Source organism: Bombus vosnesenskii, unplaced genomic scaffold (assembly GCF_011952255.1).
Source record: "Bombus vosnesenskii isolate JDL3184/JDL3185 unplaced genomic scaffold, Bvos_JDL3184-5_v1.1 scf7180000015241, whole genome shotgun sequence".
In the NCBI taxonomy this organism is placed as follows: domain Eukaryota; kingdom Metazoa; phylum Arthropoda; class Insecta; order Hymenoptera; family Apidae; genus Bombus; species Bombus vosnesenskii.
The window spans coordinates 232,808-259,533 of NW_022883898.1; the positions used below are offsets into that span (position 1 = coordinate 232,808).

Sequence of the window (26,726 nt, forward strand, 5' to 3'; positions counted from 1 at the left end):
AAAATGAGATTAGATATTAATCTCAGCTCCTTGTGATTTTCTGATAGTTTGCTTGTTTTAAGAATTGGAATACTTATTCGAATAATACTTTAATACTTTTTAATCTATTCTAATTTATAATGATTCGTTATTTAAGCAAAGATTTGAAGACACGTGTTTCGATATTAATATTGGAATAAAAAAGATTTGTTCTTTGAGAAGAGACGGTATTTTTTTAGTTAGAATTAAATTGTAGTAAATTCACATGAAAGATGTATTCACGGAAAAACTGTAAAACTGCAAGAAGCCACTGAATTTAATTTGTGACAATACGAAATGTTATTCGAAAAATCGCAATGTCAATCAAACAAAATTAATTTGAAAAGAAAGTGGAACAATGGTAACCTTTAATGAGATAGAGGTAATTTATGTTAAACATTACTAATAGATCACTATTTCATAACATTATTATGTGTATATTATTCGTTAGACTAGTTAAAATAAAAAAGAAAAAAGAGTAGGAAAATACTGCTGAGCATTTTCGTAATATTAATCGCTATTACAACTTTCAATTGTTTCGTATAAGCATTGAAGCTGCGCAGTACATATTTGCCACACAAACTCACCGCTTCTGTCTGCACGATGCAACGAGTCGTACATTTTCTTATACCATTTTGTTTGATTATTCTCCTTGACTTCCTAAAATTTTAGTTCTTTAATCAAATGATGCAAACATGAAGAAAATTCATTAATTCTAAAATAAAAGTCAATGAGGTTTCTTATTCGTAACGGCAGGATATTAAAAAATGTTAAATATCATAGCTAAATGCATTAGTTTTAAAACGGCATGGTAAATAATTTTCGTGACTCAATATTATATGTACATATGTATTTTAATTGAATGGTTTTTACGTCATTGAATCATTTAAATAATTTTTTGCCATATACAGCATTCGACTGAGAAAAACGCAAAACTATCGTAATAACAGATCTTCAATAATTTTGGTACTAGTATTTACTAATTACTTTTGTTCTTAATTTTGTGTATGATAAGAAATTTACTTTTAGAATTTATATAATTCATTTTGCAGATATAAGATGTGTCTCAACAATTTTGAGTACTTTAAAGGTTTGCCTTTTCAAAGATATGGAAAAATTTTATTTACAGAATTTTTATGATGTAAAGGAAGCTATAAGACATGCCAATAATAATTCTTACTTCATTAAATGAAAGATTTCCAAAACTTTGGACGTCATTTTTATCTAAGAAACAAATTAATTAATAATTTATACATAATAAATTATATTCTTTGAATTAATAAAGGATAATATATTCCTTTGTAAATAAAGATTTTCCATGCATCTAGAACTAACGAAGGTATTCGAAGTAATCAAAATTTATTGGGACACCCTACATATATGTACATATTACACAAATCCTGATATTTATTTAATCCCACACTGTGATGTAAAGATTTTAATATTTATAAATACGGTGCAGTTCATAGAATAAAATTAAATTTTATGAAAGTAAATAATAATGTGGAAAAATTACTTGCAGTTAATTAACTTAACTATACAGCAGACGTTCGTATGAATGTGACAGTTATAAATATTGTAAATGATCCTTTATAACACTATGTGACATCTCACTAAAATACCTTAACGTTTAAATTTTATTTTTGTTATATTTTAATATATGTATATTTTATTATTACTAATCAATATTTTATTTATTAATTATATTTAAATTTTATTTTAATTGTTTATCACTAGACTGCAGATGTTCATATAAAATTTAAATATGTAAAAATTTACAGAATACATATTATTATAAAAAAATATATAAAAGTAGAGTGTATTTGTCATAATATTTAAGTAAATAAAACAAATTTCTGTATTCAACTTAAAATTGCATAAACATTCGTAGTATATTTATCACTATATATATATTTATATTAATTTAAAATTATACAGAAACAAATGACCTCGTAATAGCAGTTCAAATTGAAGTAGAAAGTCATGAACAATTTTTAATTTTTCTGTCATCAAACGAAAAGAAATCTAGTTATAGAGGGTTGATATAAGCATATATGGAAACCAAGTTATTAAGAATTATTTGAGCTAAAATTTAATATTGCAATGAAAGAATCATATTTTAAATTTAGTTGTTTCTAAATAACATAAGGTACACAGTAAAAAGTCAGTAATACAGTAAGGGATTAATAATATGTTTAAAGAGATCTTAATACATTAATGAACCTAAATTCTAAAATTTTTCGCTAACTCTTAACCAGAGACGGATGCAGAGACCTACCGATCTTAAAACGAGAGGAATACCCTCCTTAGATGTTGGGCCAATACCATTGAATTTTCGAGGACTCAAATCGGCCATCTTCTTTGGCGGTTCATTTTCTGTTTCTGGCTCGCTCTCGTACTCTTTCTTCACGTTGTAAACTGAGCGAACATCAGCTTAATTTCATAATGCGGTAACCGGGAAAGAATCGTTTCACACGAATTTTATCGAGGATGTAAAGAATGATTTATCACACCACGCGTAACGTCAACATTCACGGGAATTCTTCACACAACACAGGATGAAGGTAAATTACACTTTAAAAAGTAATTCACGGGTGAATCCATGAAACAGAGTTTATAGATACGGTTAAACTCAAATTACGTGCTCGGTACACGTCATAAAATATATGTTCGACGGTTACGAATCTATGAAAAATGTACTCACTGATCTCGCCTGGACTAATTATCGACTTTTCGTCGCTCGGAGGTCGTTTTATCGTTTCGGTCTCCTCCAGATAGGCTGCTCCTTTCGGTAATTGGCCCTCTAAAATTGCATAAAATAATAATTATTTTCGTATAAAAATTAGTAAATAACGTTATAGAAATAAAATAACTTTCTTAAGCGAAAACCAATTATAAAAAGGAAATAATGTTAATAGTATATGTTAATGTTCGAATAGAAACGAAAGATTATTACGTGATACAAGTTCAATACTGCGTTTAAAAATTATAGAGGTAATATTTCGCTCAGAACAGGTAATTTGTTTGAAAATATTTATTACATGTAATATACAGGGTGATAGAAAAGGTTCCTATACTTAAAGGACTTACAGTACCCAGGAATAAAAAATGTCTAATCGATATAAGTCCTAAAAGCAATGCTCTCGGTATAAAATCAATTTTTATTATTTACTAGCGTTCTGTATCACAATTGATTCTCTTCGCGACACATTTAATTTATACAAAAATTCAAGATGCACTTACAGTACAGATCTTCATAATTGATATTCGATATATCTTCTCTCTATTGCTACATACATCTATGGATCACACATCGACGTACAATTTCAAATATCCTTGCCACGTATTCTTACAACGCGCATTTTCTATTCGTTATCATAAGTTCAACACATTATTTATCGGTTATGAGTAGGCAAAAATCTTTAAACACTCCTACATAAAGAATCCAGAGGATTTAAATCAGACGATCGAGACCATTCTGCAGGATTTCCTCGTCTCATCTACCTTTCTCCAAGGCTTTGATTTAGACTTCAACTTAGCCATTTATTAATAGGCTCTGATTAAAAAATTCAAGGAGAATCTTTCTTGATGCCTTGATTCAATAGTTGCGTAAGGACTTTCATCTGATCATCCATAGCTATTATGAGAATTTGTAATCCCATTCCTGCTACCCAATTCAGCCACATCAGTAAAGAGTACAATATAAAGGGTACGGTTCGATGAATCGATAGTTGAAGGCTTTCGAGTTCTTAGATTCTGTTCTACCATCCTCAAAACACGTTCTTCCGTATCAGCGATAGAAACAGAAACAAATCGCAGCCACCCAACGTTAGTATGACATGACGCAAAATAATCAAATTTACATACACGTTGTGAAAGCTTTTATGTTAGGAGATGGAATGTGGCTGTTGGCATTTTTCTGCATACAAGTTACGGGTTGCATGTGTTCCCATTGCCAAGGTCACGCACAAAATACATATTTGTCATTTCCATATTAGAAAAATAATGGACATTGTTAACAATATAGGAATAATGAGTACCGAACTGGGCGAATAATAAAGATTCTTTGTTGATATTAGTAATAACCTTGTGTTTACAACATTGTACTCGTAATGAACACTTCTAATTTCTCTGTGTCAGAAGCGAAATGTGATCAGGACATGGAGCGCCAATAAATGATAAACGTTGATTTTACATTGAAAGGATTGCTTTTAGGATTTTAGAATAGAATTTCATTGATTAGACATTGTCTTATTTTAGATTAAACTCTCAGCAAGTACTATAAACACTTCAAATGTGAGACTTATCATCCTGTATATAATTCACTTGATTATTATGTGCATCAGTTTCATATGAGTTTTGTGAGTTGTGTGAGTTTCATGTACAAAATATAGAATATAAATATAATGCATTTATATATTATTAAGTAATTATATGTAATATTATATGTATAATATATAATTGAACATATATACAGGGTGGTTGGTAACTGGTGGTACAAGCGGAAAAGGGGTGATTCTACGCGAAAAAAGAAGTCGAAAATATAAAATAAAATTTTTTTTTAATTCTTTTTTTTTTAATTTTTCCATCGAGATAACGATCTACAGTGAGATCCATTATAACGAGACGTGATAAAGTGCACGCGTAACGAGCGAAAATTCAAAGTCGATTTTCTCGAAAACAAAGCCTCGAACGAAAAATTTTTATTCTATATTTTCGACTTCTTTTTTTCGCGTAGAATCACCCCCTTTCCGCTTGTACCACCAGTTACCAACCACCCTGTATATATATAATTAAAATAGAAAACTATATATACAGAGCCATGTACCTTACTCGGAACCCGCGAAACAAGCGCAAGAACTCGGAAAATGGCAACATTGCTCTAATAAAAAGACACATGAATTCCTTCAATTTAACATAATTGCTGAAATTAACGGTTGTATTACAATATTCTTACAATACATATTATTCTAACCTTCGTTCGCATCCTATTAAAGTTACTCTTATTATCTTACTTCTTTTCATAGTGTGTTGCTACATACGTACTTACTGTTAGTAACATCGTTATCTTACAGTCTTGTGTGCCAGCTTTATCTACTAACATCAACATATTGATGCATTTTACATGTCGCTCGTACTCTAACGACTTTATTAATACACCCGCTTTCATTTTTCTAAAACATGTATATCTTAAATTTATCCCATTCCTCATTTCATCCTTTAGAAAATAGTCCTTCCACTTGATGTTTTTGTTCGATTCGTTACATTTTCCTTCTTAACTCGGTCAATTGTAGCATTGCTATCTATTTTTGATCATACTAATCTATATTTGTTTTCTAAACCTAGATTCTCTATTAAACTTACAATCCATTTAACCTAACTATCACATATTGCTATAAGTTGTACTTAGCACCTTGAAAAAGCCACCAAGTTCTGTTTCTTGCTCTTTCTACTCACTAAGCTGGTTGCTATTTTTATTGAGTACCCACTGTAGGATTTTGCGTCCGATGTAACGCTCCAGTTTGCATCTGTAGTCGCGTTTATGCTATACCCTACTCTTCTGTAGTGAAATCTATGATCTTTGGTACCTGTACCTTCTCAACGCCTTTAAATGGATTTAGGGTTTTGGCTGTATTGGAATAACTTGCTTGTACAAAACGATATGTTAGGCCCTGAGCCTACAAACAGATCCCCGAGCATTTCCCGATATATCTGCGTGTCTACCGTTGTGGGATTATCGTGAATGTCTAAATTTTGTTGTGAATCTATCGGTGTCTTTACTGGATTGCACTAATTTGTATTAAGAATCTTATCTGTATAACTTGTCTGAAACAAACTTAATTCTAATTCATTCTCCTCGATCTTCATGTTTAAGAAATTAATATTTTGGTTCTGAAGTAACTCTATTTGCTTATTAATTCCTCTTACTGTCATAGGATGTCATATATTAGAAATAGTTCTAATTTCCTTGACTATACTTAACATGCATATGCGCATGCACACACAACATATGCATATAGTAATATTATACTATTTCTGTCCTAAATTTTATGAACGCATGGGTCTTCCTCTAATCTTGGCATTCCTAAATCATTCGTTCCTAAGAACATCATTTATGTTTTGATTCCAGTGATATCCTAGCTGGGGTAGTCCATATATACTTCTATTCAAGTACAGGCTTTGTCTCGAGCCTTTGTAAATCCTGGGAGTTATTCCACATTATAACATAAACTTCATTTATCTTATTATGTAAATATGCGCATTTTACATCAAACTGCTTTATTTTTAAATTATATATAATGGTTAATGCTGGTATAGCCTTAACAGTCTCTAGTTTTATCACCAGTGCAGAGGATACTTCACAATGTACTCTTAACTTTAGCTGACAACCAATGCCTACCGATCTATTTTTATACAGTACTACTTTGTTGAGAACACGGAATTTGACATGGAATATCTACTTGCTCTTTATAACTCCCATTTGAGTTTTTCTCGGTACCAAGTTCCACACGTTACGCTGCTCCATGGACATTATTTATTCATTCATCGCCTTCTTCCAGTTTTCTGTTTCTCCTGAAGTCACTGCCACATCTTCATTGTTAGAAATCAATATGTTACATAACATCACATTATTTGCCTGTTCCATTTTTCTACTCCTCGCCTTTGTGTTCTTTCCTTTGTTTGAAACTTATTCTATGTTCTAAATCTGATAGTTTTTTCTTTATATGTTATCTCATGTGATTCCTGTTCTGTACATTATCATCACACAGGCTATCACTAATTTCCTACTGTTGATTCTCTACGTCCTCTTCCATGTCTTCAATCAACGGTGTTATCTGTTTTTCATCCTCACGGTATTCTTTTGTGCTTCCTTCAACATATATTGTTTTTCCCGAGTCACTTTCATATCCACCTTCCTGTAACAGCTTAGAACCGCTGACTTCTTTATTCAATTTTACCGCCCTCACCACCTCTATTTCCTTACTTTTCAAATCATATATTCTGTAAGCTGTTCTGTACATATCCTTACAGATATTCTCTTTGCTCTTTTATCTAACTTATTTCTTGCCTCTTTGGGTATATAATAGTATGTGATACTCCTAAATATCTTCAAATACAAAGCAGTCGGCTTCTTACCTACTTACTCTTCTAGTGGTGTTGCCATTTTGTTTACACCGGTTGGCGTTATATTTATGGTACATGCTACAGTCACGACTATTTCTGCTCAAAAATCTCCCAAGAGATGCGCGTCTATCAGCATCGCTCGCATTTTGTCTTCCAAAATTTTTCATCATTCGTATTCCAAAAGTGTTTACACTTTCTCCACTCCCCAAACGTTTAAAATTAAATCCCTTGAAACATATGAAAAGGCTAGAATGAAACGTATTATAAGAGAATTGTAATAAAATCATTAATTAGTAATTATATTAGGTTGTCCGGAAATTTCTTTTCGTTTTTTTAATAGCAGGTAAGTATAAAATATATTTCCTCCTGTGTACTTTTCTTAAATAATGTATGATCCTTTCTCTTCTGCCACATTTTGCCATCTCTCCGGGAGCCTCATAATGCCATTTTTCACTGAGAGGGCACTTATCTCGACTCGACCAAGATCGCTTACGCGCGGTGTTGTCACAGAGAATTCAACTTCCACCCCCAGTAATAAACTTTTTTAAAAATGGTACTCTTTTGTTGCGTTGAATTAGCAAATCGCATGTCGAGATTCGATTCAGGGGATTGCTCTCCGTCAAGTGATGGGGAACCTACACTTCGTAGCGATTAACATACCCAAGCTTTGTTAAATGCTCATGAATCGTTATTCGCGAAATGTTTAAAGTATCTGTTATCTCACGAACACTAGATCTTGGGTTTTCATCGAGGTAGGCCTTGATAAGGTCAGTATCAGTGGTGGATGGACGTTCGCTGCGATCTTCATTTTTCAGATTAAAATTTCCGGCTCTAAACTTCCTAAAACAATTCCGGACTGTTTGAATAGTTATAAATCGATCACCACAAACGTCACAAATCACCTTTGCAGTGTTTTTAGGCGTACTGTCTTTTTTAAAGCAATGAAACATAACGTGACGAAAATGCATCTTTTGGTCTTCCATATTTCATCACTGTTCGCTGTGGAGTGCCGAAGCGTGCAGACGTGTCTCTAGTGCCCAGCGTAGTTCGAAAACAACACGTGTCGCCCAAACGTCGAAAGAGAACACAGCTAAGTGCCCCTTACCCCCTAGGGAGAAGAAAATCCCACGCACCTAACCCCAACACGAATACTAGCCTCACAGCCTCACGACTAGTTGTTCTTTCCGAATTAACTAGCTCGATGATGGCCCAGCAACCGCGACCAGGCTCTCCGGAGCAGACTCGCAGCTACCCCGAGCTACCCCCCCCCCGTGGCAGAAGTGTAGCAGAACTTTCCGCACTAACGACGCTAACACTACAAAGAAGAGGAAAATAGAACCAGCAACGCAAATAAACACACACAACAGGTTCGCCGTATTGGAATCCTCAAACGACGCCATGGAAATCGTAGAACCGCCATCAAACCAACACTCACAGAGAATCCCCCCTCCCCCACCAATTTTTGTGGACGACGTCATTGACATACAGACAATGACCAAGTCCCTAGAGAGAGATACCAGCAAGGAGGAATATAACCTCAAGATAAGCAACAACAAGGTGAAAATACTACCGACGAACCCAGAAGCGTACAGAAAACTCACCAAGACACTCAGGACCCTGAACGCCAACTTCCACACCTACCAACTTAAACAGGAAAGGCCTTTCCGGGTGGTCCTACGAAACATACACCACTCAGCAGATATAGACGAACTAAAATACGAACTCTCAAAACTCGGCCACGAAGTCGTCAACGTAAGTAATATAAGGCATAGAGTCTCGAAAGACCCGTTATCCTTATTCTTCCTAGACATTAAACAAAAACCGAACAATAAGGAAATATATAACATCAGTCGCCTAATGAACGCGATAGTTAAGATCGAACCGCCGCTCGTGAAAAAAGAAATAGTGCAGTGCAAAAGGTGCCAAAGGTACGGTCATACGCAGAAATACTGCAACCATACTTTCCGCTGCGTTAAATGCGCAGGCTCTCACTCCACTGACCAGTGCGCCAAATCACCGGAAACCCCAGCGAAATGCATCCACTGCCAAGGGGACCACCCTGCCAACTACAAAGGCTGCCCAGCATATAAAACACTATACACGAACAGGTACCCTAAGCCCAGAGCAAAAGAGGTATCCAACCAAACACCCAGCCCGCCGAAATTCACGACTACCCCAACCCCCTCAACCAACCAAACGCACAGTCCCACCAAATTCATCTCCACCTCAACCTCCTTTGCCCAAGCAGTACAAGGCATCCAAAACAACCCGAACAGCCAAAGGAACCTTCCCCAAAACAGTGACCCCAACCCACCAAACACAGACAACTCCTCAAGGCTTGAAAAGCTAATAGAGAAACAATCTGAGCAAATAAATCACTTGCTATCGCTACTAACACTCATCGTGGAAAAATTAGCACGCCCCGACTCAAAATAAAATCAAGGCGCATAGCACTCTGGAACGCCAACGGTCTAGCGCAACACAAACTTGAACTAGAACTCTTCTTAAAACACCAGCAAATCGACGTAATGCTCGTGTCGGAAACCCACTTCACCGACAAGAGCTACCTGAAAATAAATGGTTACAAATTCTATCATACCCAACACCCCAGCGGAAAGGCCCACGGTGGCACCGGAATAATAATCAAAGCAAGTATTAAGCACTACGAACTCCCATCATTCCAGAAAGACTACCTCCAAGCAACAAACGTGGCAATAGAAGACTGTCATGGCTCAATCACCACCTCAGCAGTATACTGCCCTCCCAGACACTCCATCGCCAAAGAAGACTTTGATAACTTCCTGGACACCCTGGGCAACAGATTCATAGTTGGAGGAGACTATAACGCCAAGCACATCCAATGGGGCAGCAGACTGGTTACAGCAAGAGGCAAAAACCTCTTAAACAGCATAACAAACAACAACCTCAACTACCTCACCACATACGAACCCACATACTGGCCCACTGACACCAACAAAATACCCGACCTTCTCGACTTCTTCATAACTAAAAATATCCCATCAAGACACGTCCAGATCAACTCCTCGGCTGATCTCTCCTCTGATCATTCTCCCGTGATAGCAACAGTCAGTTCAACAATCATCGAGAATACACCTAATGGCACCATTCACAACCAACACACCAACTGGCAGCTCTTCAGAGAAGTCTTTACACACTCAACCTCAGCCTTCACCCCACTAAAAACAAAGGAAGATATCGAAGCAGCCACGGAATACTTAAACACGAGCATAATAAACGCAATCCGCCTCTCCACACCGACAAAGCCATCTAACAGCAAACAAGAATATCCCCATTACATACTAAAAAAAATAGCAGAAAAACGAAGACTAAGAAGAGTATGGCAAACCCATAGAACACCGGAGGACAAACGCAAACTTAACAACGCAACTAGAAAGCTATCCAGAACCCTAAGAAACTATAAAAACGACTGTTTCCATAAATACCTCGCCAGCTTGTCCCCCACAGCCGACGCCAACTACTCACTATGGAAGGCCTCCAGGAAACTCACACGCCCCCCACAAATAATCCCACCTATCCGCCGTCCGCAAGGTGGATGGGCGCGAAGCCCCATAGAAAAAGCCGACCTGTTTGCAAATCACTTGTCAAAAGTATTCAAACCCCATTCCCCCAAACCGCCGCGGACGTTACTGAATACCTGCACACCCCCTTCCAAATGTCCCCTCCTATCGAACCCTTCTCCTCTGCTGAGACTCTAGAAACAATCAGTCGCCTAAACCCCAAGAAAGCAGCAGGACACGACCTAATAGGCAATAGAGCAATCAAGGAACTTCCCACAAAAGGGATAGCACTCATCACATCGATTTTTAATGCTATCCTTCGCCTGGAACACTATCCTAAGGCTTGGAAAATCTCATTGATTACCCTCATCCCCAAACCCGGTAAACCGATACACGAAACCTGCTCCTATCGCCCAATCAGTCTTTTACCTACCCTGTCCAAACTATTCGAGAAGATGCTCACGAACCGACTCCTTCCAATCCTGGAGAACTTGAAAACACTCCCAGATCACCAATTCGGCTTCCGAAAGCATCATTCTACAGTAGAGCAAATCCACCGCCTAACTCATACGATCAGCCAAACACTCGAAAAGAAAAAATATTGCTCAGCGGTCTTCCTAGACATCCAACAGGCATTCGATAAAGTATGGCATGAAGGGCTACTATACAAACTTAAAAAGATCCTACCCCACCCCTACTACTCCATCCTAAAATCTTACCTAACCAATAGGCAATTCATGGTTAAATACCTAGACGCCACTTCCGCAACATTCCCAATAGAAGCCGGCATACCCCAAGGTAGTGTCCTCGGACCCCTACTGTACTCCATCTACACTGCCGACCTACCTATATCAAATGACATAACAATAGCGACATTTGCAGACGACACAGCGCTATTAGCTTCCCACGCTGACCCGGTAATAGCCTCATCCACTCTCCAGCGAAGTCTCGACTCCATGGAAAAGTGGTTTCACAAATGGGGCTTCAAAGTCAACGAAAAGAAATCCACACATGTAACCTTCACGCTCCGAAAACAAACCTGCCCCCAGGTCACCATCAACAATGCAACAGTTCCTAGCAGGGACACAGTCCGATACCTGGGCATGACCCTGGACAGGAGACTAACGTGGAAGACACACATCTCAGATAAAAGGAAGCAACTAAAGGACAAACTAAAAAAACTCTATTGGCTCACGGGCCGACGCTCCAAACTAAATATACAGAATAAAATTACCCTCTACAAGACCGTAATAAAACCTGTCTGGACCTACGGAATCCAACTATGGGGAACAGCAAGCAACTCCAACATTGAAATACTCCAACGCTTTCAATCGAAAACGCTAAGATCCCTAATTGACGCACCTTGGTATGTAACCAATGAAACAATACACCGCGACCTCAAGATACCCACCGTCAAAGAGGAAATAGCAAAATATAGCAACAGATACAGCAAAAGAATCAACAAACACCAAAACCCCCTAATCACTGGACTACTCCATACGACGGACCAGACTCGCAGGCTGAAGAGGCACTACCCGCTAGATCTAAACGTCAGATTCACTTAATTATCCAAACTAAGCATATGCACTTACTTATAATACTTATAAATTATACCTAGCTATAATAGTATTAACTTATTGTAAATAAATAGCCATGTCACTGCGCCACGCCAGAAAAATTACTGAAAATTCTCAACGCGAGAATTGATTGTAATTTCAACAAATAAATAAAAAAAAAAAAAAAAAATATTTCATCACGCAAAAAACACTCGATGCACTTTCTACTAACGTCGAGAACTGCTCTCTTGCCTTACCAGAGGATAACTAGTGACCACACAATTGACGGTAGAGTGATCTGGTGGTTTGTTTACACGAGCAGAACGAAATAAGGCCCCGAGCGGCGAGCGGCAAAAAAACTTTCCTGACGACCTAATATTATCATATAATTTTATATTCTAAGGAATTCATGTGTTTTATATTGAAATTTAACTTCCAAAATCCATAACATATATGGTTATTATTACAATCATACATCGATTTTAAATCAGCCGTCTGTCTGAAAAGTAACTATGTACAATATTATTATTTACATCCTCACAAACATCTAGACTCTTTTTTTACTTCGTTGAGCTAGGATAATTCATCATTAACATGTTAAATATTTTCTTTTATATACGTTGTAATTTAAAATTTGTCAACGACCGCATTCTATAAATTGATCGCTATTATCTAGTTTCGAATCGCTCTGCTATGAATACATTGACTGCAAGAACGAGAAACGAAGGAGTACGTGAGATACACCTTATAGAGTTCACGTTCAGACAATTGGAAATTCTTTGTAATAACTTTTTAAAACTCTACAAAATTTGTAATTCATGTAACTCGACATGGCTGAGCATCTGTAGCCTGGTGTTGTAAATATTGATCGCGACGATATTGTAACGTCAATCCACATCAGAGACCAGGCCGCTGTCACGACCGGCTCACTTTAAAATCGGAGATAAAGATGTGGCATGTATAAACAATGTATATCGCCCAAGTGCCTAATGAGCCATCAATATCCCAACGATCCTTCCGCTGAATATTCGAGGAGAAGGCCTGCGTGGCGGCGATCGCGGATGCCTAACAAACTCAAGGATAGTGGGGATATTGAGGGGTGACAAAAGACAAATAACCGAATCCGATCGGAAGTCGAGTTGTAAGTCTCAGTCTTGGATAGTCACGCCTAGAGCTCGGAAGAAATATTGTGAATTGTGTTAGAAGAAAAATAAAGCTTTTTTTCTAGTTTTTTTTTGTTGTTGTTGTTCTCTTGTGTTATTTTACGTGACAATATCAAGTAAACGAGTGAAAGGGGCAATTCATTCATCACTCTTCACGATAAATTTTCAAAAACACTATAAAGGATCCCGATAATTGTATCCGAGTGAATCGCGTGTTCCGAGATAAATGGACATATAACAATCACTTTTGCTCCAATTTTAAAAATAGTTATTCTGTTATCTTTTTCAAGGTGTACGATTACGAGTGACAGTAATTGTATACATTTATAAATGCCTCAGAAATAGGAAATAAAAAATATATAAAAATATATAAAAAAGATACATATTGTTGAAGTGGTCTGGTTGATCTGGTCTTTTTTAGTTTTCTCAAGCACTGAAGCCCTCGACAGCGCGTAGACAAAAGACTGCGACGAAGTCAGGCCATAAACAGTAGACAGGCGACGTTGGCTTCGGGGTCTTCAGTTATTAGGTAACACAGCTAGCGTGCGGATCTGGACCAGCTCAAATTGTATTTTTACTTATTATACTTCTATTTAAATATATTTTCTACCTTACAATTTATCCACGTGTTTTCTCTGTTTACACACCGAATAACCTCAACATATATAATAATCATTATATATGTATATATAACATATAATTGTTATACAATTCTTTCGTATATGCAATATAATGTATAACATGTAATTATATAACACATTTAATAGTTATATAATTATATGATATGTATATGTTTTATATACATATGCTATATAATGATTATTACTATATATATATATATATATATTCTTTTTATATATTTTTTATTTCCTTTGTTCATATATTTATAAATTTATATTACTGTCACTCGTAATCGTACATCCTTCAAAACAGAATAACTTTTTTAAAATGAAACCAAAAGAGTTGAGTTGTTCTGAAAAGTTGAAAGGATTAGTTTACTAGATGACGTATAAAAGAATTTCGAAAAAACCGCAATTGGTTGGAATTGCGCAGAAAACAGTATAGCTGGGTTTTTACAACTTTCATATCTAAGACTGCAATGAAGATTTTAAACATGTGTTTTGTAGATTTATATCAGTTATATACATTTTATCGAAATCGGTTAACGTTGCTATGTGCTACAAACGATTAAAAATAGTAAAAATTGCAGTTTTTTACTAGCACTACTTTCAGTTTATTACTGCAATAAATTTGAAAATTCCGAAGGCTACGGCTTGTTTCTGCATTAAGCGATTTTGATTAAATTTGCAGCTTATGTATATGTATATGTATATGTATATGTATATATGTAACTGACATAAATCCACAGAACGTATTTTTTAAAGTTTCGTTACAAGCTTTACTATTTTACTACTTCACTATGTTCTTTGCGATTACAATTAAATGTCATTTTTCGAAAAGTCCTTTGCACGTCATTTAGTAAACTAATCCTTCCAACTTCTCGAAAAAGCTCAAGTTGTTAGATTCAATATTAAGAAGCTTATTCTGTTTCAAGTATGAACAAATTCGAGTACGTGCAACTGTACATGTAAAGAAAAACAAATAAATAGTAGTAATAATAAATATCAAAATATACATTAAAATTTTTTTAAATTTCTTAAATAAAGCTATATTTCCGCGTGTTATATTTAAATGTTCTTTCGTATTTTTTTAAAACTTTATTATTCGTTCTTTTTTTATATGAATCTATTTTTTACGTTGAGGTTTGTCTTTCACCTCTTGCTTTCTGAAGCAGCGTTATTGTTGGATTCTGGGCACGTGGCAGATGAGGTGTTGAACTTAACGAACTTAATCCTTGCGAAGGTGCTGAATGCGAATTGACAATTCGCGTACTGCTGTCATAACAACTTCGGGATGTTTCTTTCTTTTCTTCTTCCGTTTCCCAAGGTGGTGGGGCCTCCTGTGTACTCTGACAAATGACACGAACGAAGAAAAAGCGTTAATAATAAAGGGATATAAATTTCTAAAGCAATTCTGATTTCTATTAATACTCGTGCTGTTAAGACATTCGTACAACTAATGGCTAATAATAATAAATAGACTTAAATGATTTTAAATTTTCGAAAACTCAAATGTAGCTGAATCCTAATTATAATTCCACGATGTATGTAATATATTAATTATATAAATAAAATAAATCTTCACAAATCTGGAAATATTATATACATTACCATACATGAATATTCGTGTATAGTCAAATATCCCTTTGAAAATAAATGAGAGATTATTAAGCAATCATGTACATGATCTCTCAAATAAGTAAGCGTCTACTAAAAAAAGTTATAAACCAATAGTAATGAGTAGATGTCGAAAAAAATTCTATGCTTTTAAAAGTTCTGTAACATCGATGAAGGATACGTAATAAAGAAATTATTGAAGGTTTTCAACAATAAAGGTTATTTATGAAAAATTATACTAATTTACAAATTTATTCTTTGGTCCTTTTACCAATGAAAATACAAAAAATGTGTTCGTTCAAATAGTGCATTTACGGCACTATATTACTGGTATATTATACAGGGTGGTTGGTAACTGGTGGTACAAGCGGAAAGGGGGTGATTCTACGCGAAAAAAGAAGTCGAAAATATAGAATAAAATTATTTTTTTTTTTATTTTCCATCGAGACAACGATCTACAGTGAGATCCGTTATAACGATACGCGATAAAGTGCACCCGTACCGAGCGAAAATTCAAAGTCGATTTTCTCGAAAACAAAGTCTCGAACGAAAAATTTTTATTCTATATTTTCGACTTCTTTTTTCGCGTAGAATCACCCCATTTCCGCTTGTACCACCAGTTAGCAACCATCCTGTATATATTGCTTTACGGGTTTCAGCAAGGAAACAATACGATTATAGCCACTTGAAGTTTCTTTGAGATGTATTTAAAACAAATAGAAATTTCCGGGGACGTGTAGACCTAATAGCACAAAGTTCTTTCATACATCTAATATAATATTATAAATAAAAACGTAAATATAATAAACCCTTAAGTAACGTTATATTTCGATCGTTTCAACAAACGTTTACATTCCGTATTTCTAGTGGGGTGCAAACGAGACTATTAAATCTCGTTCGAGTTTGTGGGCGAACGAAATGGATCGTAGCATATGTCTCTTGATAACTTACTTCTTGCTGCGCTGGCTTTTTTCGGCTCAGAATAGGGCTTTCGAATTGCACCGGTCGAAATTCCTTTTTTTCAGGAACTGGGCTGGTTCCGGCGCTGGAAGGCGTCCAGACAGGAGGGATTCCAGTATCCTTTGGAGGTTCTTTCTGTCCAGGACTCGGTTCCTTTGGGGGTGGCGGTGGCTCGCTTCCAGGTGACCAAACGCCTAGTAGCAAATATTCCTATTAGTAAACTATAGCTATTAATATTTCGTACTCATAATTGTTAGACTGTAGATATTTATATAAATTCATATTTTTTAATTATGGACATAATTAAAAAATGAAATGTAGGTATAGACAATTGTTTCACTTACTAAATAAAGTACTATACTTTAGGTATTTTATATATTTCGATATATTATTTTATATCAAATGTGTAAATGCACTGATAATATATAATGCATTAAATATATAATAGTAATAATAAAATATATAATAAAATATATAATGCATTGATATATGATGCATTCTCTGCATTTTTTCATTTTCAAATTTCCTATAAATCCATAAAAATCCGCAATCTAATAATTGTCATTTAACGTAATGTTAAAACTTGCACATTAATTACGAAAAAAGTGTAAATACAAACGAGATACGTATTAAGAAATAATTCATCATGTAAAAATTATACAATGGATTGTAATTTATTGAAATAAATTGTATTTGTACTAACATATATAACGTGCGCGCGCGCGTGTGTGTATGTATATTATTAGAAATTTTGTGATGAAAAGCAAATATTTATCGAAAAACTTATAGTCAGTTTTTCAACAGTTCCTACGAAATGTTAAATTATTCTTGTTATGTAAATGTTAAATGTATTCTTCTAATTTTTTCCTTTCCATGCTTGAAACATATGGCTTGAAAAATTGAAATATTTCCGAAATCCATCGAGTAAACAGGAAGTCCACTTTTCCAATGACCATCTCTAATGAATCTCTAGCTATGTAAAGTTTGAAGATTATGCAAAATAGGTCTTCGCTTCTTTTTAAACACATCTGGTGCACAGCATGGTGGCTTTCTCAATATCATACCCTTGTATCGTAAATGTTTCCTTCGGAATGAACTCTCCATCATTACATTGCCATGCTTTAGACATTTCGAAGCAAGAGGTTAGAACAGTTTTGGAAGAACGGAATCGTTCCGACAATCGACGAGGAACTTTCAAAGAAGTGAAAATATTAAGTTAGAATGTTATTTAGGTGTATTGGGTGTGCAATACACATAATTCGAGAAATGTTCGTGCAGTGAGTGCTGTATACAATGTAGCAATACTTTTTACAAAATAAACCAACGATTGCGGGATACCGGTACGTTAAATTCTGCGAAATCTGGCGGACGAATTCAGCACGACGATGCGCATTTGGGAGATAAAATACTGCACCTTATTCAAGAAAATTCAAGTAGAAAAAATCTTCGCAAACGAATGAATCGAAAAATCTAACGCAATTCCAATTTCCCCGTGAGGCAACAATTTACTGATGAGGCAACATTTAATAAATGTGAAATAACAAATATACGTAACGAACATTTCCAGGCACGTGAAAATCCACGCACATTAAGAGATGGTTCACGCAGGATGGCGTATCGCACATTCTACCAGCGCAATGCAAGAGCACTTGAGCTGTTTTGGAAACAGGTACATTCCTTGTTAAAGAGATAGCCCAGGTGAGCTATCTTTAATTTCTCAATGACGCGTGTAAAGTTTTTCGTCTGTAACGTATAATATCAAAATATTATGAGCTCAGGATATGCGGTTCCTTGAAATTAATTAAAAATATTACGAGATTTAGTGTGTAGCAAAAAAATTGTTTTATTTTAAGAACGAAGAGATAGCACGCTCTGCTAATATTTTTAGAAATTGCTCAGTAAGCCATGATTTATCAACGAGTAAAGATTACAGTACAATATTATATAAATTTGTAAGTATTTGGGACGTGGGAAAAAACGAGTCTGAAAAAGCAACTTCTTGAACTAAAACAGCAACAGTTATCAATAGCAAAAATATCGAAAGTAATAAGAAGAAGTCGTAAAGTAATACACAATTTCTTAAAAAATGTTGAAGATTCTGGCAAAAAAAAAAAGTACTAGTGATAAGCGAGCGATTTTGCGTGTAGCTTCCAATTCGCAGTTAACAACGAAGCAAATAATGGAAAAATGTAGTGTTAGTGCCAGTGTTTCAAGTGTTCGTCGAGTTCTACTATCCTGCAAAAATGTCAAGAGGCTAAAATTGAAAAAGAAATCTTCGTTAACAACGAAACAAAAAGTAGAACGTTTACGCTTTGCAAAAGAAAGAGTGCATTGGAAAAAGAAATGGAGAAGGGTCCTATTTTCAGACCTTTATCACTGCAGACGTGTGAATACAGAATACGGCAAAATTCTAAGAGAAAAGTCAGGTACTGTTTACAAGAAAGCGGAGGACATATAGAATATCTGTTGTAATTTGTTGTATCTTTTCTGGATACTCGCGACCGAGACATTCGCAGTGCGTGTGTGATATTGCTGTAAACACTCGCGGACGGGATAATCGTGGTGCGTGTGAGATTTTGCTCTGGACATTCGCTGTCGGGACAATCATGGTACGTGTGTGATTTTGCTGTAGTAACTCGCAGCTTCAAAAAATTGCAGGAAACCTTAATCCTCTCTACTCGAAAATTGTATAGGGTGGTTTTCGAAATGCTCTTATGGATTTGCACGAGTCAGCAGGTTTAATGTTCAATCTACCATTTCCTTTGCAAAACATCGCGTGGGGTTGTTTACGTCTCTGAATGCTGTGGTCTTCTTTGGGATTGAGTATCACTGTAAGATGGTTTGCCCATGTGCGAGGACATGTTGACCGATTTTTAATTGTCAATAACTAAAAAACAAAGCCGAAAACGCAATTTTTTTTATTCTTGATTTTCGTCTTATTTTGGCTTTAAGAATCAGCCCTTAAATTGTCGGAAACCTGTAGCCGAACAACCTGCACATCGATTCTTCGAAACATTCTGCCTAACAAAGCATAAAGGTACATTGCTCTTCCCATGCCGATTTCTCATTCCATTAGATAAATCGATTTTAGAAAAGGACGGAAGAAATTTTTGGGCATTCATGCTGACGACGATAATCATTCCCTCATTCGTGCTTCGCGTGCAATTTTGAAATGGTCATTAACCGTTCAAGATCTGTTCCAAAGATTTTGCCTCTCTTGTGAGATTCATTGGAATTTTAGTCTTATTGAGAGTAATAATAAAATATGTGTTTTTGTGACAGATTTAAATTTTGAATATTCACTACGCCACAAAATTGAAGGACCACTGAATTTTTTAATTTTTAATATTCACTACGTCACAAAATTAAGGGACCTCTGAATTTTGACCGAAAAATTGTCAATATTTAAACTGCTGTAACTTCATAAAGAAAAAATCGTACAACTCTACCGCAGTTCATTTTAAATGGGGAATTCTTTGCTTTCACGGTCTTGAACTTAATCTTTTCAAAGATCCTTTTTTTGTTAGAAAACGACGTGGAAAATTAACTTTTCTTCTCTTCTATTCAAATTTTATAAATTCAAACGACTGTACGGAGTTTTAAAAATTTTCTTGGAGTTCGTTTTAAGATGAATTTATAAAGAGAAATCTGTCCTTTACAATATCCTCTAAAAAGTTGGTGTACGATTCTTTTCGTCGTCTCATCGCATTTAGAGCAAAAGGTATACAGTTAGTATTGGAATAATTCAAAATAAACAATAAGATTCCGCGGTCCAATTTGTGCTTCGTGTAGTGTATATGTTTAGAATGTTTCTAGTGTATGTGTGTTTAGTATCAGTGCGTGTGTGTCAAGCATGTGTTCAGTGCACGTGTAGTATACGTGTTTATAGTATGAGTATTTAGCGCTGAATTTAGCATATTTAGAAACGAATATTACCCCTTAGTTGCCTTATCACTTCTTGGCATCATTCGTTTATACTAATACACAGCATGTTAATTGATTACACATTAATTCTTATTCTTGAACAACGCCTACAAGATCTGGAAAACCATCTAGTGATATTGGATGCATTGGGATTGGAAGATGCACTTCGGAGGGTTTGAAACACTTTCCCCTAATAATTAAAGGACGCTGTACGAATATGCACGAACGATGCCAAGAAGTGATAAGGCAATGAGAGGCCTTTTGAAATGAATGAAAGCCGAATTTATTGTTTCACTTTGGAGGAACGCAGCATTTATCTGCCTTGTCTCTACAAAGGAAGTGTAAATTCGATTTAATACTCGTTTCCAAATACACTATACACTCACACTACAGAAGCATTACTAAACACACGCGTTTATCATACACATCACAAACGATGCAAGTTCTACGTAATTTCAAACACTATGCAATTTCGTGGTACATCTTGGATAATTACAATGTTAGCGGATACTTTTCATTTAAGGTGTGATAAAACGGCGAAAAAGATCGTATATCAAATTTTTATAAGTCGTTGTAAAGGAAAGACTTTTCTTAAAAGTAAAAAGATAAAATTTCTATTAAAATTAACATTTATCCATTCTTCATCTTTTAAACATAGTTTATTGTTTGATTTTTAACCGACAGAATGAAACAAAGTTAGTGTGGCGGGAAGATAAATGATTCAATTTGCAAATTTGTTAACTGAAAATAAAGAGATGAAATTTCCGTTTTATTACAGTTACCGTGGTTGATGCCAGGGACAAATGAGTTATAACGAGACGCGATAAAGTGCACGCGTACCGAGCGAAAATTCAAAGTCGATTTTCTCGAAAACAAAGTCTCAAACGAAAAATTTTTATTCTATATTTTCGACTTCTTTTTCGCGTAGAATCACCCCCTTTCCGCTTGTACCGCCAGTTACCAACCACCCTGTATATAATTACACGATATAACAATAATTATCTGTATGTAGGAAATGTGAATAAGGGGAAGGAGAGAAATAGAAAAAAGAAGAGAAGGAGAGAAGAAGACAGATTACACCGAACAGAATAAAAGAAGAAAATATGGCAAATTAAGAAGAAGAGAAAATTCTAAACAAAAGTGGCAAACAAATTATGAAACAAGGTAATTCTTCTACTTTTCTGTGTTGCTTATTCCTAAGTATACATATAACTACGCAGGATATGATATATCGTGTGCATGTAGGATTTTGGTTTGAAGAAGTATATTTATTAAATTTTAAAGAATGAAAATTGAACAAGAAACCTAATAACTCGATGTTTTACAATTTAGCACAACACAATTCGATACAATTTGTATTGTACAACTTGTACAACATAGCACGATGAAAAACAACACGATTCAATACGTTTTTAAACAATTTCTTGCATAATACGTTGTGCTCTGACAATTCTTGACTTACGACTGATTGGCAAGCGACCCTGAATTTTTCAGAAAGCGTCACACATACACTTGAATTTTTTGATACTAAATAATTAATATATATAACTAAGATATGTAATATCGTAGAATAGCTTTGATTGGAGATCGGCTGAAATTAGAAAACACCGTGTACGCCGTCTTTTTGTGGTTTGTTTACATCCAAGAGCGCCTAGTAACAGTGACGCGAGAAAAGATAAGCAGCGTCAAAACAGAAGTACGGTTTCATATTTCAAGGAGTGGCAATCGAGAGGCCAGAGTATGTGAGCCGAAAAGTGTGTGTGTGTGTGTGTGTGCAGGACCGAGCAGGAATGCATTGGCGAGGGTCAGAGTTGATCGAGACGTCGAAGCATAGAGTCGTTAGAATTGAGTTGCGAGTGTTGTCGAGTGTTAGAGTTGCTAGTGAGAGAGAGAGAGAGAGAGATAGTTACCAAATAGTTGTCAAGTTATTTGATGTAAATACGAGCGTTGCATTTAGTTTTCCTGTTAATCAAACATCGTTTCTCTGTCTAACTAATATCTGTATTTTCAATCCATTATTAATAAATTATAATTAATCGGACAAAATTACACCTTTAATATATTCCAGATATATATATTATAATATAATTAATATATATATTTATTTATTTATTCATGTAAATATATATGTCAAGTTCTCATTATGATTAGGGTTAGGGGCGTGAAACGAATCCCCATTTGGACTACACATTGTTGCTATGCAATGGAGAAGATATTGTTACGCCGGGCGACTCTCTGCCTGGCCCAGGTCACACACCGCGGGCCAGACGGACACCAGATGTCCGCTCTTCCGTACGACGTACCCTCAATAGTCTTAAGCACCCGTCATAAACCCGAGTCACTTGCCTGCTAAAGCCCTTCAAACCAAACAAACATCTATTTCCGAAGAATTTCTAAAGGCTATTGTCTACCACGGCGGGACAAGGGAAAGTTAGTTTTTCTCACGTACGCTGTAACTTTCCTCCCACTAACCACTGTCTCTCGAGGGCGGTTAAGACCCTTCGTTTAACCAATTAACAACGAAGCCTATTTCCCTCACTCTCTTAACTAACATCGGCACCAACAAATCCGATGGTCCCGTGCGCTAGACACACCCATCCTTAGCTTTCCTCCGACACAGCATCGTCACTCAACTTCACTTCTTCTACATCGTTGGAAAAGTCAACTACTAAGTCTAAAAGCTAATGCCCATCGGGCAGTCTAAGCATAACGCGAGAGTCGGTCTCGGTATTGTCGAGCCTACATTTCCTCTCCTAAATATCTTGTAGTGCTACGTCCACTAATACATTGAATCCAATTACAAGAGCCCTGCTCTAACGTACATATCTATCTTATCTTCGTGCGATAAGTGATTATCTATCTATCTATGCTCATCAGTGTAATCTAAGTGTTGGAAATATATAATTTATAATTCTGTGAATCACAGTGTTATACAAACTCAATCACCCCTATTATCTCAATGGAAATCAGCGGATCGATCAATTCGTGGTGTCGATTGTTATAATCGTAACGGGGATTTACGACCCCCGTTGACGTCTCTTCTAGCGACTACGTCTCCCCGCGATTGGTCGAATAAACAGATATTGACTAGTACAAATACGACAATTACAGAATTTGACAAGTAACCGCGGTAATCAGACACTTGAGAAGCTAATGACAATGATCCTAGGTCCAACAACGAATCCGCGGTCAACGGGGTAACAGAATGCGCTTTCTTCCAAAACCCAAGTCGTACTCAACTTGCTTGGCTACGGTGCAAATATTACTAAACTAACTCTTTGTTAAAACGTGGAATATCCACCGAGCGTAAAGACGATAAGTCACTCGCTAATAGAGAGAAACGCCTAAGAGAGAAACGACTTTCCATCGCGATGATGCTGCAGAGGAAAACTATGATGGGGACACGAGATCATCGGATTCGTCGGGGATAGCCTTCGTTCGGAAAATGAGGGAAATTGCTGTTTTGACGTTTTAACAAAGAGCTAGTTCGGTAATACTTGTACCGTAGACAAGCAAGTTGAGTACAACGTGGACTTTGGAAGAAAGCGCATTTTGTTAACCCGTTGACCGCGGATTCGTTATTGAACCTAGGATCGTTGTATGCATCTCGAGTATGTAATTGCCACAGTTACTTGTCAAATTCTGCGATAATCGCATTTGTACTAGTAAATATCTTCTCTATTGCATAACAACAATGTCAAATTTAAATGAAGATTCGTTTCACGCCCCTAACCCTAATCATAATGTGAACGCGACATATATATTTAAATATTTGTGAATTCCAAATTAGTAAATGTACATATATGTATCTTCATTCTTTATTTCATGTGTATGTATGTGAATGAGATATTTGTGTGTAAAGTATGTGTGATTCGTGCAAGACAGCGTTCGACCACATTTAGTAGCACCTCAAAGTACTTAATGCATATGCGATTTTTCTGTGAACACCCGCGGACGGGACGATCGCGGTGCGTGTGTGAAATTTGTATAAACATTGTTTATATGTGATATCATTTATTAATTATTTATGGAGGCAAAGGAAAAGAGAAAACATTAATCCTCTCCACTAAAAAATTCCATAAGACGGTTTCCGATATGTTGTTATGGATTTTAATGAGTAGGCAGGTATAACGTTTAATCCATGATTTTGCTTACAAAACATCGCGCAGAATGGTTTACATCTTCGAATGTCATAGTTTTCTTCTCTACTTGCATGAGGCAAGTTACTGCCCATATATCGTTTGATTTGAGAATCGCTGTTTCGGCTGCTTAGGTTGACCTACTTTCGTTCGTGTAAGAAGGTTTGCTCACGCATAGGGATTATTTTGGCTAATTATGAATAATCAATAACTAAAAAACAAAGCCGATAACACAATTGTTTCATCCCTGATTTTAATCTTGTCTTAACATTAAGAATCGCCCCTTAAATTTTTTTACATTTGTAACTAAGCATCCTGTATAGAATCTCCATGTGTAATTTGAGATCTTTTGATTTAACGCTAAAAGTGTTATTATAGTGAAAATACTGTAAATGAAAACATTTATTTAAAAATACCTTGCATTTCAAATTTTTCTTCAATGTACTTCAAACGTATGTGTTATTTAAGAAGACTATTTTGAATGTTATGAATCATGAAATAGGTTACAGACATACGCAAGTAGATATATGTATACATATAAAACATAAAATGTTATTTATGTTGGCAAAAGCTTACAGGTCAAGAAGAGTAAAATTAGTATCATCGTACAGAGTGAGTCACGAAACATAATCAATTTAGAACATTCTGTTGTTAGTGAATTGATCGAAAAAATTTTTGTTTGGTATAACATGGCTTAATGACGTCTTTAAGATGATTATACTAAAGTCACCTCTTTTCTTTCGTAACTTTGAAGTCCATTTTCAGTTTTATTATAGATGAACTTATAATTTTGTTTACACCTATCTTTTACTTGATATTTAGACGAATTTGACATGCGTCAAATATCTTTTTTCCACCTCAACCGAAGAAACATTACAAAGATATCCTTTATCTTGATTAAGACGATATTCAAACCGACGTCCATCAGCTGCAATACACTTGGGTAAACGCAAAATTAACGACTGCTTCACGAATTTGGATCGATATTTGTTAAATGTTTCCTCTGTTTAGCTAGACAGAGAACATAATACATATCGAATTCGTCTTAGTATATCTTATACCCGCTGAAAGGAAGTACAAGAAAATTAAAAGTTTATTCATAAAAAATTGAAGACTTTGAAAATTCAATAACAGGAAAACCTAAACAACAGAACAACAAACAACAAAAATGGAATTTATTATAATTATCTTAAAGGTCTCTTTAAATCTCTTAATGGACTGATTGAAAAAAAATTTTCAATCAGTCCATTAACAACAAAATAATATAAATTGATGATCTAAATTGATCCAGCAGGTATGGTATAATATATTTATACATATATACAGAGTTATCTACATAACTTGGAACCCACGGTTACGAGAACATACGAAAATGGCAACAGTGTAACGTGTACACTTACTACTACAATTTAATGTCGTTCGCAATCTACGAGCTGTTGCTAAAAGTATAATTAGGCGAAAACACAGAGCGATTTAGCTGTCAACGAAGGACTTTAAATTTGACGTCGCAATAAAGAGAAAACGATCGCTGAGAAAATGAGCCTCGCGTTTTCGCCCGACAATTTCGAATTCCCGTGTACTGCTGAGGCTTCGAAGTAAGCAAGCGCAGTTCTGCTCCCAAATGTAGCTCAATTTTTTTTTCGTAACTGATATCTTGAAGTATGCTTACCAGAAATGTGATTATAACGAAATTTCTTTTTATATTTAAAACTACATTCAATTGCCAAAATTATTAAAAAATTGAAATTATTCACATTCATACAAACATCGAGGTTCTTTTTCCACTCCGTCGGTTAGTTTTCAATTTTAACATATAAAACATTTTCCTCTAAGTTGTACGTCAAAATTTTTAAATAACAATCACTTTCTACAAATTGTCCGGTATTATCTGATTATGGATCGCTCTGTTGTGAATACGTTGAATGTAAGAATATGAAACAAGGAAATCAACTGAGATAGAACAAGAATCTCATATTTAATACAGAATTAACCTAGAATTCATATTTATAAAGTCCAGTTTACAAAAACAGAAATTAATTTAACCTTCGTACTGTGGTACTTGAGT

General features: G+C 35.4%; 1 protein-coding gene across 1 annotated transcript in view; it reads right to left on the reverse strand.

Moving 5' to 3' along the window:
- LOC117241075 overlaps positions 1-26,726 on the reverse strand; it is a 237,934-nt gene that overhangs the window by 111,291 nt on the left and 99,917 nt on the right. Inside the window, exons 11-15 of the mRNA XM_033507059.1 lie at positions 16,590-16,792; positions 15,178-15,370; positions 2,723-2,821; positions 2,297-2,436; positions 606-678 (exon numbers count right to left, since the gene is read on the reverse strand). Of these exons, the coding sequence (XP_033362950.1) occupies positions 606-678; positions 2,297-2,436; positions 2,723-2,821; positions 15,178-15,370; positions 16,590-16,792 (708 nt within the window). The remainder of the gene's footprint in view (positions 1-605; positions 679-2,296; positions 2,437-2,722; positions 2,822-15,177; positions 15,371-16,589; positions 16,793-26,726) is intronic.